Raw genomic sequence first — 19,216 nt, 5'->3', positions numbered from 1 at the left:
GTCCAAATCGGTTCATAATTGGCGGAGTTATCGCGTAACAAACATAGAAAAAAAAAAAAAAAAAACATACGGGTCGAATTGAGAACCTCCTCCTTTTTTGAAGTCGGTTGAAAAGACACTGAGTTGACTGAATTTATCATTGTAATACTCACTCGATTCAAACTTAAACATTGATTTAACTGCATATCGAAAATAATTCCAGCTTAACTCGGACGAATAATATTTTTTTAATAACTTTTATTCTCACAAATATACAAAAAGCAGACAAATAATTCAATAATTCTGTTTATGGATCTGTTTTTGTACCATTTCCCTATAATACCATAGATACCATATTTTCCCATGGTATTTGTGACTCCGAAGCTGTAAAACCGAGAGTAAGAAAATCCTTGATGTTCCCCATAAAATACTTGTAGTAAACAAGAGATTATGGCACCCCTTATGGCACATATCTCACTAGGCTGTCTCAGTGTCAACAAAATCTCAGACAAATAGAAAAATTATACAAAAATATCTCAAGACAAAAGTCTTTGACCAGTGTGTGTTGCCAGTGATGGTATATGGACCTCAGACGTGGTCGCTTACTATGGACCTCATAAGAAGGCTCAAGGTCACCCAAAGGGCGATGGAGCGTGCTATGCTCGGAGTTTCCCTGCGTGATCGAATCAGAAATGAGGAGATCCGTAGGAGAACCAGAGTGACTGACATAGCCCGCAGAATCGCTAAAACCAAGTGGCAGTGGGTGGGGCACATACCTCGTAGAGCTGATGGCCGCTGGGGCAGGAAAGTTCTTGAGTGGCGACCACGAGCCGAAAGACGTAGCGTGGGCAGGCCTCCCACTAGGGGGACCGACGATCTGGTGAGGGTCGCGCGTAGAATCTGCATGCGGGCAGCGCAGGGCTGGTCGTTATGGAAATCCTTGGGGGAGGCCTTTGTCCAGCAGTGGACGTCATTTGGCTGAAACGAACAAACGATATTCTGTTATATTTGTCTCTTTTTCACAAAAATATGATACATGAATAAGATACAGTTTAACTTGGTGGGTAAAGTCATGGATACAACTTCTTACATGTGAACATGTAATTGGGGATAATAAATCATCATCATCATTGTCCTCAGATCATTTAGTCTCAGAATCAGATTCGGCCGTTTGGTGTAGTGGTTCGAAACAGACTACTATTCCAGAGGTTGCGGGTTCGATTCCCGCACAGTACAAACATTTGTGTGCATGGAACACATTTGTTTGTATTGGACTGGGTGTTTTCTATGTATAATATGTATGTTGGAGCTTAGGATTATAGTTTGTAGTATCGTAGGATCTTGAAATTAGGGGCCTTTTCAATAATAAGCCATTCTTCGGTGAACATTGGGGTTTACTTCGGTTTAAACAATATTATAGGTACATTACAGAAAAATAAAGCCTTTCTTGTTGGCGGTAAAAAAATGGAAGCGACGCTTCGGTTGGCGGTCGTCGCATAGACAAAAAATTCTCTCGGCTCCATAGACTTCTTTCTATGGAGCATGCTTGATTATGATAGGGGGCGCTAGCGTCGCCGGTGGTGGCGCTGATGTAGCAGCGCGAACATACTGGGGCCCGTTGAAAGCAGGTGACTGGGTTTCAACTTCATTCGAAGGCGGCAGTGCGACGAGCTTGTTGAGAGCACGGCGGACAATTCCTTTGGCCGTGTTGACATCCACAACTCTGGTGATATTGTCGGGTCCGGGGTAGAGTTTGACAATCCGTCCTAGGCGCCATTTCATAGGTGGGGCGTGGTCTTCTTTGAGTAGGACCAGGTCGCCTTCCTTGGCTTGATGCTGCATTGTCCTCCACTTCGTTCGGACCTGGAGCTCTGATAGGTACTCCGTCCTCCATCTGTCCCAAAATTGCTGCCGGAGTCTCTCTATGATGTGGTAGCGATTGGTAGACTTCAGTTCTTCAGGCGGATGAGATGGCACCGACATGAGTGGACGACCGATGAGGAAGTGGCCAGGAGTGATAGGAGTCAGGTCAAGAGGATCGGAAGATAGAGGTGACAGGGGGCGGGAATTGAGGATTGACTCTATTTGCGCGAAGAGCGTAGTAAGTTCTTCAAATGTTAACGAACTATTGCCCGCGACCCGTTTTAAATGAAATTTTGACGATTTAACGCCGGCCTCCCATAAACCGCCGAAATTGGGGGAGTATGCCGGTATAAACTTCATGGTTATGCCTTCGCTACTAGTGAAATTGCATAGGGGCTGACGACTTGACCGCAACATTCTACTTAGTTCATTGTTTGCCCCAACGAAGTTAGTGCCGTTGTCGCAATGGATCGTATGGGGTTTGCCGCGGCGAGATACAAACGTCGAAGACATAAAATAAAAGCTTCAGTACTTAGGTCACTGACCACCTCAAGGTGGACAGCCTTGGTTGTAAGACATACAAATATACATAGGTAACATTTGGTGATGCGATTGCCACGTCCTTTACGACTGGATATCGTATTTGAAATGGCCCGGCAAAATCGGCGCCACAATAATAAAATGGGAATGACACATTAGTGCGGTTGACCGGCAAGTGGCCCATAAGGGGCTGCATAGTCTTGCCGCGCCAACGGATGCAAGTGACGCAGGCCTTCGTGACGCTGCGAGCAAGCGCCCTGCCACCCAGGGGCCAGAAGGTGTCCCTGATGGAAGCTAGCAGGAGCTGAGGCCCTGCGTGGAAAAGACGTAAATGTTCATCAATTAAAATCAATCTAGTTAATCGATGTTTATCTAAAATTATAGGATGTTTTTTATCGAACTCGTGATTAGATAATTTTAGCCTTCCTCCTACTCGTAGGACGCCATCTGCGTCGAGGAATGGATTTAGAGGTAAAAGTTTAGACTTATGATGCAATGGTTGGCTCTTTGAAATAGCATTAATTTCTGTATGAAAAGATTCAAATTGACAGAATTTAATTAACAATGTTTGAGATTTATTCAACTCTTCAACTTGTAGTGAGCCCGTAATCTTAGCTTTGTTTTTATTAACATTGTTGGCAAATCGCAATACATAGGCAAATATTCTTTTTAATTTACTATAGGACGAATATTTGTCAAAATCAATAAATGTAGGTTTTTCAATATTTAAATTAACTTTTAATTCAGGAACTTCAACAGAAAAATTAATAAGTTGCTGTGGCCACTCTACATAATCGTGTGCTAGGTAAGGAGGCCCTGACCACCATATACTAGTGGGTTCTAGGTCTTGGGGTTCGACTCCTCGAGAGGCCTAATCAGCCGGATTGAGATCCGTAGGAACGTGTCGCCAAGTGTGACCGCTTGTGAGCTCGTTAATTTCTTGAATTCTGTTAGAAACAAAGGCTTTTAGTAATTTTTGAGGTGTTTTGATCCAACTTAATAAAATTGAAGAGTCAGTCCAAAATACTACTTGTTTAAAATCCAATTTTAGAGATTTTATCAATTTAGAACATAGGCGAGCTCCCAAGAGGCCACCACAGAGCTCCAGTCGCGGAATAGTTGTAGGTTTGATAGGCGCGACTCGAGCCTTGGCGCATAATAACTTGACTGAAACATTGTTATCTTTGTCAATTGAGCGCAGATAGATACAGGTGCCATAGGCATCCTGTGATGCGTCCACAAAACAGTGCAATTCAATTGATATGGGTTCATTACAAACAACATGGCGAGGTATGTATAATGAAGATAGTTTATTTAGATTGTTGGCAATTATAGACCAATCTTTGGATAAGTTAGGCGGCACTGGATCATCCCAGTCCAATTTTAGGCTCCAAAGCTTTTGTAGCATAATTTTGGCTTTAATAGTGCATGCAGATAATAGTCCCAGTGGGTCAAAGATTTTACATGTCATGCATAAAATAGAAAATCTTAAAATAGTTTAGTAATTAGCAAATTTTAATCGATATCAATTGAAATGCAATTAATCTAGTTTAGGAGACTAACTTAGCCCTAAGTCTTGTATTTTGTTTAAAATTAGGTAACTTTTAACTTTAACATATGGGGATGAAATTCATCAATTTCCCAAAATAACTTTAGTGAATCATGTATTTCCTTACTGAAATAACAATGAACATTAGAATTTGATTATAGAATAGGCTGGGTATGACTTATAGGCCCAGAAATTAGTATAAATTAGGCTGGGTATTAAATAGGCCCAGAAAATAGTTTACATTTATAGGCTGGGTTTACATATAGGCCCAGAAATTAATCTTTATTAGGCTGGATACCACATATAGGCCCAGAAATTAGTTTACTTTATTAGGCTGGGTATTACTTATAGGCCCAGAAATTAGTTTACTTTATTAGGCTGGGTATTACTTATAGGCCCAGAAATTAGCCACCCTAAGTGGGATTGTTGCAATATAGGTTTGTTGGATCCTAACTTAATTCGCTTTGAACCTACAATATCCCAGAAAACGTCTGCCCCCAAAAGTATATCGACAGTGGAGGAACAGTAAAATAGAGGATCTGCAAGCTCAAGATCGGTAGGCAAGTTAAGATGCTCAATATTGACATTCATAGATGGTAATAGTCCAGTTATCTCAGGCACAACTAAGCACTGCACCTGCTTCTTGAATGAACTAACCTTGGATTTTAGAGTTAACTTACAACGTTCTGTTATAGAAAACGCGACATTGTTGATCCCAGACACACTCATCGAGTTGATGTCCTCGGTAAGCAAACTTAATTTTTGTATGAATGCATCAGTCACAAAAGACGATTGGCTGCCCGTGTCTAGCAGAGCACGCGCTTGGTACAATTTGTTATTGGATTCGATCTCAACCATAGCAGTACATAGGAGGACTTGGCCAACTGAAACAGCTGAGAGAGATATAGGCAAGGAAGGAACAGTAATGTTATCGGCTTCCTTAATATTGGGTTTGTCAAAATGTAACAAAGTATTGTGCCTTGACTTGCACATACGACATGATCCCTTCAATCTACATTGAGAAGAAATATGGCCCTTACGAAGGCAAGTATTACATAACTTTAGTCGAGTAACTTCATTGAGTCTGTCTTCAACAGACAACTTTTTGAAAGTTGGACATTGGTAAGTTGGATGAGATTGACTACAAATGGCACATGTAGGGGTATAGGATGTGGCAATTGCATCACTATTGTCTTCCAATGACACTGAAAAAGACTTGGTTGTATTATTGTTAGACTTTTGAAAACTTTTAGATTGATAGACGGGCTTCTCTACCTTATTTATAGAGGTAGTTTCTAAAATAGCAGCCCTATTTCGCAAAAATTGAAAGAAATTATCTAGTGTGGGCAAGCTTGGTAAGGTACTCTTATGCTCTTCCCACTTACAATTGGTAGAAGTATCTAATTTAGAAGATACTAAATATATTATCAAGGCATCCCAACTATCGGTGGGCAGACCTAAAGTATTTAGAGATCTTAAGTTTTTAGTGACATTATCAATTAAATAGCGTAATGCCTTATAAGACTCTTTGTTAATTAGCTCAATTGAAAACAATGACTTTAGGTGATTATTAATCAAAATATTTTTGTTGTTGTATCTCTCGCATAACAATTCCCAAGCAACAAGGTAATTTTTGGATGTAAATTCAATAGATTTTATAACAACAAGAGCACTTCCCTCTAGTGATGATCTGAGATAATGAAATTTGTTTATTGCCGGAATAGAATCATTGGAATTAATTAATGAATCAAAAGTGTCATGAAACTCTAGCCATTTTAGGTAATTTCCATCAAATGTAGGCAATTTTATAGTTGGCAACTTGATATTATTGAATTCTTGTGAGTGACTGCCGTTGGAAACACTACATGCATCACAAATCTTTGAATTGGAATTTGGAGTAGCAGACTCAATTATTTCTTGGAAGCTAGACAAGGCAGAGTACATGTCACTTTCTATTGATTCTCTCTCTTGTAATTGAATATCTAAATTGTCAGAATTGTTTTCTATTTGTGTTTGCAATTTGTCGAAGGATGAAAATAGTTCTTGACATTTTTCCAACCGAATAGTGAGCTCCTTAAGTTTTGCACCTTTAAGGTCGCTCGGGTTGATCAATTTAATAGTTTGCAAGTAGTTTTTAATTGAAGTTAGACGGCCCTTGATAGAACTACGTTGCCTATACAATTTAGTGAGGTCCAATTTGGCGGAACTCTCGTTATAGTCATCACTCTCAGACATAATATTGGCGCACAAACAATGAAATAAGCAAATAGAATGTGCAGGTCAAACTTGTATAGCGGTCCTTTGCGCAACTCGTGCGCGTCGCAGCCTCAGCCCGTTGCCCCGAAGCTTTACAACTGCCCTGACGCCGCCCGCAGCAGAAGCGGAGATCGGCAGCTCAGAGGTTAGCACGCGCGATAGGCACCCCCACGTTGTAGGCCCGATTAGACTGAAACAGTTCGGCGTGTGGTGTTTAATGCGTGCAAAGCTAATAGCGAAGGCACAAACAGGAAGACAGTGAAGAGCGACAAGAAAAGAACCCACCTGTTGCTTGGAGAATTTGAAATAATATACTTAGCGAGTTAACATGAAAACTTTGGACGAAACACTTTACGACACTCCATGCGCATTACAATCGTGCAATAGGTTATAGGTGCTTGGAATCTTGGATGGAGGCCTGGATTTGGATTTAGCATCGGTTCTTCATCGGAATCATCGTTTTTCAGCAGTTTTCTTCGTGTTCGTCCTGTCACGGTCGCCAAAAACATGTTGGAGCTTAGGATTATAGTTTGTAGTATCGTAGGATCTTGAAATTAGGGGCCTTTTCAATAATAAGCCATTCTTCGGTGAACATTGGGGTTTACTTCGGTTTAAACAATATTAAAGGTACATTACAGAAAAATAAAGCCTTTCTTGTTGGCGGTAAAAAAATGGAAGCGACGCTTCGGTTGGCGGTCGTCGCATAGACAAAAAATTCTCTCGGCTCCATAGACTTCTTTCTATGGAGCATGCTTGATTATGATAGGGGGCGCTAGCGTCGCCGGTGGTGGCGCTGATGTAGCAGCGCGAACAATGTATGTATTTACAAAAAAAAAGTATTTCAGTATGATTGATTATATACTCAACATCAAATAAACCGCACCTTCCGCGACGCGAACTTTAACGATTTTCTTCTGACACAATCATGGTACCCCAACAATATTGGTGTTATTTGAAAGCCCAATAAATATCCTTAAAGAAAAACACATTTAATTTCTTAATAAATGATTAACATATACCATAAATGTGACTTGAAAAAATACCTCACTTTGGGCCCACCTATGGGATCAATTAGACCAATTTTTATGGTTATAAAACCAAATAATGATCTCACGTGTCCTCTTTAACAGATGGATAGCGATTAATCCCAACTTAACAGTTTTATAGCCATAAAAGTCGGCTCTAGCGTAACTACCTATTTTTTGAAGAAGTGACTCTGGATCCTTCTAAAGACACATTTTTGGGGTAAAAACCTTTCCTTTAATGAAATGAAGGTTAGAACTATGCTTTCAAATGGTGCCAATATTGGTGGGAAGTGGGGAAGCATACGTTTGAAAATGCTTGTCGCGGGAGGTGCGATTTATTTGATGTCGAGTGTATTATCCGTTATCTAGTACCCATAGTACAAGCTTTGCTTAGTTTAGGACTAGAAGCGCAGTGTAAAATGTCCAAGGATATTTATTTATTTATTTTATTATTATTTAGACCCTCTCTAACCCTCTCAGAAAGTTGAAGATACCTGATGTTCGCTTATATCGCATACTTTATTCATTACGTAGTACCTACCTATTATCATTTTTTTTTATTACTTTAAGAGCCACTCATCTCAATCTGACATTAATTCTATTCTATTCTATTCTGACATTAAAGTTCACAAATCTATAGGTCAAGCGCTTAGCTCAATCAATGCCTGAGCTATGGGACCGGCACGGGAGGGAATTTTCGGGATGTTGAACGTCAGCGAGACTTCAGATCTCCTTTGGCTTTATATGTTCATCATCATCATCATCATTTCAGCCATAGGACGTCCACTGCTGAACATAGGCCTTCCCCAATGCTTTCCATGTTGATCGATTGGTAGTGGCCTGCGTCCAACGCTTCCCTGCTACCTTTACGATGTCGTCTGTCCACCTTGCAGGTGGACGTTCCACGTTTATATGTTCTATCACGTCTTATTATGTCACTAGCTGTGCCCGCGACTTCGTACGCGTGAAAACACGTTTTTGCAACATTTTTTATTGTTGCTCTGCATCTATTACTCGTAGCGTGATGGTTTATGTATAGTCTTCCTAGATAAATGGGCTTTCTAACACAGAAATAATTTTTCAAATCGGACCAGTTGTACGAGCTATCGTACAAACGTATTCACTTTTCATATAGCTAATAAGTTATTGCTAAGTAAGCGTTTGCGCGGTTGACCCAAATTAGCGACGAACGCATTGAATACTTTATAGCAATAAATCAGTGTATTTTTAACAGTCACTCAAACTGGTCGTTTTCATTCCACCTCTCTCCCGACCCTTCAGCATCACTCACATCCTCATAGCATAGCATCCTTACCCTAGCATTCTTTAATGTAGGAGTTACGCCCCACATTAAATGGTCCTTCGATCCTACGGACTGGTTTGATCTCGCGTTTCCGGAACAGTGCAGTATAGTTCGCGTTGTCAACTGACACGTTAACACCACGTCACGGAACGTGTAACCAGTGAACTAGTGCTCTCTAAGTTTTTGAAGTGCTATCATCAACGCAAGCCAGGAGGCTTGTACTCACAGCATCAGCATTACGGTACCAGCCAGGAGGCTTGTACTCACAGCATCAGCATCAAAGTACCGGCCAGGAGGCTTGTACTCACAGCATCAGCATCAAAGTACCGGCCAGGAGGCTTGTACTCACAGCATCAGCATCAAAGTACCGGCCAGGAAGCTTGTACTCACAGCATCAGCATCAAAGTACCGGCCAGGAGGCTTGTACTCGCAGCATCAGCGTTCAGGCGTGGGCCAGGAGGCTCGCCTACACCGCGACAGCACGCAGCAAGGCATCGCAGCGCAAGTCAGGAGACTTGAAATCACAGCAGCATCCTCAAAGTAAGATCATTTTGTATAATTAATATATCAAACAGAAGCAATCATTTTGTATAATTAATATATCAAACAGCAACAATGAAAGTGGGTCGCCCTGTTTATCGTCGTTATCCACCTGTCGCGATCAATGGACTAAGCTACATCAGCAAAACGCTTGGCTGTTCTCTTGTTGCAACGAGTGTAATGTTCGTATTTTTTGTCCGTCAACAAATATGATAATGAAAACGCTCAAGAACAATGGCATCATAGATATCGGTCAAGGTTGCTCACTAAAAAGTGATTCATTTTCATTATATGCCCATAACAATTACATCAACTCCATCAACATAAATCAAAAGATGGAGGTTCCGCAAGTCTCAGTATTGAATAAACTACTTAACACGTCTATTCATTATGAGTTTCCACCCATTAAGGATAATGAACAGGAATATAACCAAATAAAAGAGCAAATAAACACACTAAAGCAAAGTCAGTCGGATCCACTGACAGTTCACGATGTACACCACTACACCCTGTCATACAGTCTCGTGGTCGTCATTTTAGTCGTCGGAAGTATCTTTGCGTATACAAAGATAAGAAGCAGACTTATCAACCGGGCCAGGCAGGCCCAGCCGCAACAGCCAGAGCAGCCAGGGCAGACGGGCGCGCCGGCGCCCGCCCCGAGACCTCATCTCAGTGCTAGTGTCAGTGACGTCAGTGCTAGTGTTGTTAGTGAAGTGGCGGACATAGTGCGGTCTCAAAGCTTGTTCAGTGTTAATAAAGGCACCTCGCCGATGGTGTCCCGATCAGTGAAGTTTAACATCCCTAATGAAAGTGTAGATTTAGATAACGAATATTAAAGACTCTATCGTTAGTCTTTAAAACATTTAGCATAAGCATCTCGTAGCATAAAAATACTAACCCTTTATAATGGAATCACCTTATATCACCTAACAATCTTTTATATCATTTAGCATAAACTTCACAATCATCATTCAAGGAGTAACGATAGGCATCTTTTTCCCCAGCATCCACTAAACATTCTTGTTTCTCATTCTTATTTTATATTATTTTTCTGGTGGGAAAGATGTACGAGCTATCGTACAAACGTATTCACTTTTCATATAGCTAATAAGTTATTGCTAAGTAAGCGTTTGCGCGGTTGACCCAAATTAGCGACGAACGCATTGAATACTTTATAGCAATAAATCAGTGTATTTTTAACAGTCACTCAAACTGGTCGTTTTCATTCCACCTCTCTCCCGACCCTTCAGCATCACTCACATCCTCATAGCATAGCATCCTTACCCTAGCATTCTTTAATGTAGGAGTTACGCCCCACACCAGTAGTTCCTGAGATTAGCGCGTTCAAGTAAACAAACAAACAAACAAACTATTCAGCTTTATAATATTAGTATAGATGTTACGGTTAATGTGATAAATGTGAAAATTATGAATAATCGCCGGTTATTATGAATAATTACCTTATGATTTGGTAAAAGTGATTATTATGAGATCATTTTTATGTGTGTATAAAACTAAATAGGCGGCTTAGGGGTGGCCCACCCTAACCTATTTTTCACTTTAAATCAAAACAATATGTTATGGGCATTATGGCAAAGTAATGTTACGCAAGAAACAGTCCAAAGTCATTATGCCAAATTATATTAATATATGATATCAAAACGTTCAAAATATGGGGCTGTACACTGGCTCTGTACATGAGCCGGTGTTCTCTTTTATGATATTTGTTAGTATTAAGGTTGCATTATTAAATAATCACTGATAAATGAGATTAATTTATCACTTTTACCTTGACTGTCGGTAATTATTCATAATAACCGGCGATTATTCATAATTTTCAATTTATCACATTAACCGTAACATAGATATCATCCCTCCCGTGCCACTCCCATATCTCAGGCACTGGCTGAGTTTAGCGCTAGACCTACAGTATTAAACTGATACCATTTGTTGCAAACCACTCGACAAAAGAACTGACATACGATTCCACATCTAAAAGGTTGGAAAACAATAAATAAGGAACATATTGCCGAAACCGCAGCCAAATCGGGATGGGTCCAATAAAAACTTTTCGTATAAAGTATCCACAAATAACTATTGTGGTCTGAACGGGATCATTCCCGTAGATCACTTTGTGGCTGGAGAATTGATTTTGTCCAGTTTTAGTTCCTGAAATAATAGCTGTCCGGATGAAAAGATTAGATACTATCCTCGAAGATTTTTAGGCGATTTTAGCTTCTATATCTATTATTCTATAGCTTCTATCTTTATAATTGTAATTGTAATTTATAATAATGATTTTTTATGCACAAATTCACATGCCAGCTACGCTGGTGAGATAAGCTGCACCTCTTTTTAATTTAAGACCACATATTTTATTGTACCACATTATCTCGGTGAATAAATAATCTTTGAATCTTTGAATCTTTGAATCTTTGAATCTTTGAATCTTTGAATCTTTGAATCTTTCTATTCACTTTATTGTAACCACTATTATATTAACTTTTTTTGGCATCATAAATGAAGGTGCTATACCTCCAAACGTGATGTACAGTGGGCCAGTTCTTGCTGCCCGTTTTTGGTCAAGTCGTCTCGTTCTAACGCAAAGAATTGCCATTTGACGAGAGCGAAAGAAAGAATGGAAAGTGTAGCTGGAACTGTGGCCCAAAGTATAGTTATTTGTCCCACCTAGCCAAAGTATAGCCACCTTTTTCGGCGGTAGTTTGTAAACGTATTCACATCGGCTCCCCAGTTATAAGCGATTTTAAAATAGTTAACAGTATATTTTTAATATCTATTTCATCAAAAATTATTCATCACACGTCGCCTGATAACATATACTGGAGTGAAAGCTGTTCAATGTGTGTTTAGTAAAATACGTGCACATACCTGCCGGTGACTATCTCTAACGTTCACTTCACTAAAAACTCAAATAACACTCTATCATGGACAACCTTGGTAGCATCGTGGAAACACAACAAGCACTGGAGCAGTCACTCATGAAGAGGATGACTGAATTCGAAGCACATCTCCGAGCCACAAAGGTGTCATCCCCGGCGCAATCAGAGAATCTGAAGACACTTGCTCGCGAGTTCTACAGGTTCCGAGATCACACAATGGGAGTTGTAGACCTGCTAAGACGGCAAATCCAGGAGGTCAGCAGGGCCGTGGACAGCATCGAGGCGAGGCACCGGCGCAAGTTCATCCTAATCACTGGTGTGCCAGATCTTGACAGTGAAAACCTGATGTCATCCACTCTTTCGGTACTGAGGGATAACCTCGAACTCCCAGACATCACTTCGGCCTCCATTACTACATGCCACAGGCTCGGGAGATCCCAGGAAGGACGTAGCAGGCCAGTTATTGTGGGGTTCGCGAGCCAAGAAACCCGATCACTCGTCTGGAGAAGAAAGACAATGCTGAAAGGTACCCCATTTGTCATCTCTGAGTTTTTGACGCGGACAAGGCAGACTCTGTTCCTGAATGCGCGAAGGCACTTTGGTATGAGGCGGGTGTGGTCTATGGACGGCAGCGTTTTCATCAAGCTTCCGAATGGCGTCCGCGAACGAGTCTCCAATAGCGAGGAGCTAGACAAGCTCATGGAGCGCCACAGTCCAGTCGTCCCAGTTCCCCAGGAGCCCGTGCGGAAGCGCGCAGCCGAGCCGGCAGCGCGCGTCGCCGCTGCTGACGCTCCCATCCCGAAACCAGGAGCGTCCAAATCGCAGCGTACATGCAGATCAAAGTGATTTCCTCATAGTGCTATTGCCATACATCTACGTTGCTTTTGTTTGTCGCCGTCCATTTACTATTTTAGTTGCAGGTACAAGTAACTAATCAGCTTCACTGTCTTTAACATAGCTCACAATCTTTTACCCTCAATAAGTCACTACTTTTTTTATTTTCTAATTTAAGGTGTTTGTATTTAAAATTGTAATGTTTTGTTGTCGGTGTTCATTTGTCACTTTAGAAGTTAGATTGGTGATTGACAGTTCAGTGACAGCTGTTAGATGTCACGTCAAATAGGAGGCAAAGGCGTCAATAAATATTCGCTTTTAGTTATTTTTTGTGTAACGATGTAACGGTATTTTCATTTAACGTTATTATTTTATTCAATCCGTTATTATGTGTTTCTTATGTTTTTTATTGGTTTTGTAAACAGTCAACCGGCGGGTAATGCACTACTATCAACCGTAATCGGTACAGCTTTATGTAGTAGTCCACTCGCGTATTTTTATTTTAGTTGTATTTTTTTTTTATTATATATATTATTTTTATATTATAGTAAGTACACAAATATGTCAGATAACGACGAATCATTCGTTTCTGCTAGTGATCACTCCTCTTCTTTTTACTCTCTGCATTCTTCCAACTCCTCGTCTTCTCTTCACAACTCTCTCTTGCTCGAACTTCAAAATTGCGTTAATCTACTTAATATCTGCCATATAAATGCGCAAAGCATACCCCAACATTACACCGAACTTCTCAACACTTTCTCTACCGACATCATCCACGCCTTGCTGGTCTCCGAGAGCTGGTTGAACCCTAACCTAAACTCGACATCGTACTCACTCCCTGGCTTCGTCCTGATCCGGAACGACAGGCTTGGTAAAAGAGGTGGCGGTGTCGCCATCTATCTTCGAAGCGATATTCCTTTCAAAATCATATATTCTACACCGGGGGATTATTCTAATTCCATCGAATATATGTTTCTCGAGGTGCTCGTAAGGGGCACTAAGGCTGTTCTCGGAGTCGTATACTGTCCGCCTTCTGTCAACTACTTCTCCAAGCTGGAATCCGTGTTGGAATCAATATGTTCAGAATACGCGCATCTCATAGTCATGGGGGATTTCAACACTGATTTGCTCAAGCAGTCTTCCCAGGCTGCCAGGCTTTTGTCCATCCTGGATTCTGTCAATCTGTCTAACCTACCACTGGATCCCACTCATCACAACATCGACACTGATGACACCTGGTTAGACCTAATTCTTGTTTCTTGTCCGGAGCTCGCATCCAAGCATGGGCAGTTGCTCGCACCGGGTTTTTCTCGCCACGACCTGATCTTCCTCTGTTATAAGCTCCGTACGCCCAAACATAAACCTGAAACAGTACTCCTTAGGAACTTTGCCAGGATAAATCACGAGAGACTCCGCTCTGACGTATCTTCACTCGATTGGGGTGCGATCGCTCACGCGGATTGTGTCGACACACAGGTCAGCTTGCTCAATAGTCTTATACTGCAGCTTTTTGACGAGCATGCCCCGCTTCGATCCGTTCGCGTTAAACGCCCGCCGGCCCCCTGGATTACCAGTACGGTTCGTGCGGCTATGACAAAGCGCGACCGGGCATTCCGCAACTTCAAGGGTGACCGTTCTATTGACAAGTGGAACGCGTACAAATACGCCAGGAACCGCTGTAACAACTTGACCAGAGCTGCGAAGCGCCGTCACTTTCATGATAGTGTGCTATCTTCTTCTAGCTCCGACGTCTGGAAATTCTTAAAATCACTGGGTCTTGGTAAGGCTTCTTGTAGTAATGCCCCTTCCTCATCCTTCACTCCCAACGAACTCAACTTACACTTCTCTTCGGCCACTCTCTTGGATGACACTACCAAACTCTCTACGATCTCTTACTTAAACTCTCTTCCTATTTCTTCTCCAAGCTCCTTTTCATTCTCCCCTGTCACCGTCGATGAGACCAAAAAGTTCATCCTCTCTATAAAATCAACAGCTGTTGGCCCGGATGAGGTTAGTAGAGCGATGATACTCATTATCCTGGACGACTTACTTCCTGTTATCACCCATATCATCAACTCCTCATTTGATCGTGGGTGTTTCCCTTCCACTTGGCGACTCGCCCATGTCATCCCTTTACCCAAACTCTCCAACCCTACCGCATTAAACCAATTTCGTCCTATCTCCATTTTACCCTTTCTCTCTAAAGTCCTCGAAGCTGCTGCTCACAAGCAATTCTCTAAATTTGTTCTAGAAAACCATCTCCTCAGCCAATTCCAGTCTGGCTTCCGCCCGGGACACAGCACTACCACTGCACTCTTGAAAATTGTTGATGACGTCAGAGCCGGCATGGAGGAGTCACGCGTTACCGTTCTTGTATTGATCGATTTCTCTAACGCCTTCAACACGGTCGACCATGACATCCTTCTTGCCATTCTACTCCACCTCGGAGTCTCATCACCGGCCGCGGAATGGTTCTCATCCTATCTACGCGGTCGGAGACAGGCGGTGCGATTCGGTCGAGCATACTCGGAGTGGAAGGACCTTGCTACCGGCGTACCTCAAGGGGGCATACTCTCACCTATCCTTTTTTCCGTCTTCATCAACATTCTTACTTCTCACCTTTCTTCATCCTTTCATCTCTACGCTGACGACCTCCAACTCTACGTGCAGGCTGACCCTTCTGAGATATCTGATGCGGTTTCGCGGCTAAATGCTGATCTACACAATATCGCCGATTGGTCCGGGAAGTTCGGTGTGAGGGTCAATCCTGGCAAGTGTCAGGCGATAGTGCTGGGGAGCTCCAGGCAACTGGCTAAACTGGATCTGGGATCGGTCCCTAGTGTTGTCTTTGACGGAGTTGTCGTTAACTTCTCTCCATACGTAAAAAATCTCGGACTCTTCATTGACAGCACTCTGAGTTGGTCCCAGCATGTCAGGGAAGTCAGTAGGAAGGTGATCGGCTCAATGCGGGCACTCTACCGCTTTAAAAATTTCCTCCCTCCCAGCACTAAGATCTTACTTGCTCAGTCTCTGATCCTGCCTATCCTCGACTATGGTGATGTATGCTGTACGGACATCTCACAGGAACTTTTAAACAAGCTGGACCGCCTTTTGAACAACTGCATCAGATTTATCTTCGGTCTCCGCAAGTTTGACCACATCTCACCTTTTCGCTCGCAGCTTGGTTGGTTTCCTATCAGACAGCGTAGATATCTTCGTTCACTTTGTATGCTTCATTCAATTCTTTTCAATCCCGACTCTCCATCTTATTTAAAAGATAAATTTCAGTACCTCCACTCCACTCACAATAGAAATCTTCGCTCTAGTCAGTCTCTTCAGCTTGCCACCCCTCATCATAGCACTGGCTTCATGTCCAACTCTTTCTTAGTCTCCGCTGTACGGCTCTGGAACGGCCTTCCGGCCAAATTACGCAAACCTTCTTCCAAATTTACTTTCAAAAAGGCTCTGCGCAAACATTTCAAGGAATTACCTTTTTTTCTCCATTTTCTCGCTATCTCAGACATGAGTGATGTGTACATCTATAATATTATTATGTTTATGTATTTATGTGTATGTCTATTATATTTATTTGTATTATGTTATTTATTTTATGTAATCTTATGTAAGTAGGTTTATTATCAAAAATGTAAATTTTTTGCACCGCCTTACTCTTTCTGCATGACCCGTGGTTGACTGGCAGAGAATGCCATCCGGCATTAAGTCCGCCACAGTGCATTTGTTACTTTGTGTGCTGAAGTATAAATAAATAAATAAATAAATAAATAAATAAATAAAAGTAGCAATTCACTTTACGCAGCTAAGTAACTACGTGTAAAAAAACGCTGGACCAATTGGAAATCAAATCGTTCGTTCCTTTCAGCCAAATGACGTCCACTGCTGGACAAAGGCCAAGGATTTCCACAACGACCGATCCTGCGCCGCCCGCATCCAGGCACCTCCCGCGACCTTCACCAGATCGTCAGTCCACCTAGTGGGAGCTCTGCGAGCTATGTGCCCCGCCCACTGTCACTCGCAGAATTGCTAAATCAAATAATCAAATCAAATTCCAAATCTGTATTTTATAGCTTCTCTCGTAGGGCTGTATTTGCTAGATTCTCTGGAACTTAACTTACCTGCCTTTAACTTCACGGGAAACTGCTAAACCACAGGTTATTCCATGGAATTTTCCAATTGATTTACACCACTGGTTCCCAAACTTATTTGAAACGCGCCCCCTTTCGACCATACAAAAAATTCCGCCCCCCCCCCCTCCTCCAGTCAAGATTATTTATTGGTCGTATCGAGCAGTCTGGAATGCATTATTGCATTCTCTCAGCGGTCACAGGTTTTTATTATTTATTTATTATTTATACTTAAGTACACAGATGGTCTGCCCCCTCTTCAAAGGTCTTTGCGCCTCCCCTGGGGAGCGCGCCCCCCACTTTGGCAACCAATGGTTTTACACTAAGCTCGAGTTCGGAGCTAACTTCAGTTAGCATTGACTCATTACAGTCAATCTGGAATCCAAATTCAAATAACAACATTCAACTGTTTAACATGAAATCAAATAGTTGGTACCAAATATTTACCTTAAGTTCTGCTTACGTTGCGGTGTCTTCAAAGTTCGGGACTTAACCAACTTTGGCTCAGATTCGTTGCAAGGCTTTAACTAGCGAGTTAACTGGATTTCTTAAAAGTTAACAATATGGTGTCTCTTTGCAATGTTTTTTTTTTCTTTATTTGGGACAACAAACAGTTACATTGAGGGCTTAATATGTACTAATGTTGAGTAAAAGATGGTCGATTTAGACTGGGGATTACTGATCAAATACTGTGCTTGCTTACCATAAGTTTTCATTAGGTGCTGTGCTCGCTAGCGACTGCGTAAAAATATGACATGTGGGCTGAGTGTGAGTCACACTAGGCCCTATGAAATGTTTAACAGATTCAGCCAGCGGTTACTTCAAGAACTAATCTTCATAGATTTTTTTGACACTTGCTAGCGATGACGTTTAATGTAAACACATGGTAAAGCTACAGTAATACCTATGTTATCATTACATTCGAGTCAGTAAATACAAGCTGAAGAATAAAAAATGTAATGTGAGGAAGAAAGATTCTAACATCCATTTTAATACTTAGGTAAAAAGTAATATAATAACAGTTTTCAGGATTTTCCAACTTGTAACACAGCTACATGGAATTCTCATGAAATAACTTTTTGCTAGAGTATGTTATCAACGTAACTAATATTTGGAAACGCCGTTCTACAATATTTCAAGTACATTTATAATGTAATGTTTTGAAGAAGCTTCTTTGCGAGGTTTTCACTGGAACTCTAACTGGGACTTCTAAAGGTTAACTGTTCCGTGTCTTATTAAATTTTAAACGAGAGCTTTACATTTAACATCTCAGGTAGAGCCAAGCTTCTAACTCTACACGCCCTAACTACACAAACTCTACCAATGCCTTAGTCAAAATACGTGACGCGGCCGTTTTACTTTTCTTTTTTTTTTGTCGCAGAGGAAATGCTTTGCGCTCCGTCACCACTGCCGGGGGACAGGATGGTGTGTGGGACTCCCGGCACCCTGAAAAGGGCGCTGTTCCGTCCTGAAAAGGACGGGGTATACCTAGTAAAACCTCCGCGGCGTTCCGTGGGGGTGACGCGAGTATCCGGCCGTAGCCTTAAACTTCCGCGACACACCTTTTACTACCTCAACCTATTACAACGTCTGATGATTAAAGTGCACATCGTTTTGTGGTAATGGGCGGGGCACATACTCGTAGCTCGCAGAGCTGATGGCCGCTGGGGTAGGAAAGTTCTCGAGTGGCGACCACGAACGACCCGGAAGATGTAGTGGTAGTAGGTACCGGGCAGGCCTTCCATTAGGTGGACCGACGATCTGGTGAAGGTCGCGGGAGGTGACTGGATGCGGAGCCTAGAACCGGTCTTTGTGGAATTCCTTGGGGGAGGCTTTTGTCCAGCCGTGGACGTCATTTGGCTGAAACAAACGAACATCGTTTTGTGAAGTGAGCTGAACCGTCCCTAACTTACATTTCACGTCACATTAAGGTACCCTCTCACTAATCCGTGCAAAGTTCGTCAAAAGCAGTAATGTTAACTGTTGTAATCAAAACATAGTTAACTACTCGCACGGTTCAAAGGGAAACTTTTGTTTGCATTTGTTGCTGTTTTGGTGATATGCCCCGGAAATGTTGTGCAATTTTAATAACGATTAAACTTTAATTTTAATTTGGTGGATATGTAGGTGTCATGTGCAGTTATCAGACTAAACATTTTTGTTTTTTAACAGTACTATTACAACTAAGTACCTATTTATGATGTCACAGGTGTTCAAACTATACACACCTGCTTTACATCCCTGAAAACCTAGTTTAATTTTAAATAACTGTGGATTTTTTGCAG

At 41.7% G+C, this 19,216-nt stretch overlaps 1 protein-coding gene across 1 annotated transcript; it reads right to left on the bottom strand.

Moving 5' to 3' along the window:
* Positions 1 to 1,512: 1,512 nt before the first annotated feature.
* LOC135083216 (uncharacterized) lies at positions 1,513 to 2,202 on the bottom strand. Its single transcript, XM_063977952.1, has one exon. It carries the CDS (start codon positions 2,200 to 2,202, stop codon positions 1,513 to 1,515), a length of 690 nt encoding a protein of 229 aa, XP_063834022.1.
* Positions 2,203 to 19,216: the final 17,014 nt, after the last annotated feature.

Source organism: Ostrinia nubilalis, chromosome 23 (assembly GCF_963855985.1).
Source record: "Ostrinia nubilalis chromosome 23, ilOstNubi1.1, whole genome shotgun sequence".
In the NCBI taxonomy this organism is placed as follows: Eukaryota; Metazoa; Arthropoda; class Insecta; order Lepidoptera; family Crambidae; genus Ostrinia; species Ostrinia nubilalis.
Note: the sequence above shows the minus strand (reverse complement) of the source record. Positions and strands in the feature narration are given on the sequence as shown.

Excerpts from the sequence above, each read along its gene's own strand:
- LOC135083216 (XM_063977952.1), bottom strand. The coding sequence starts at position 2,202 with ATGAAGTTTATACCGGCATACTCCCCCAATTTCGGCGGTTTATGGGAG.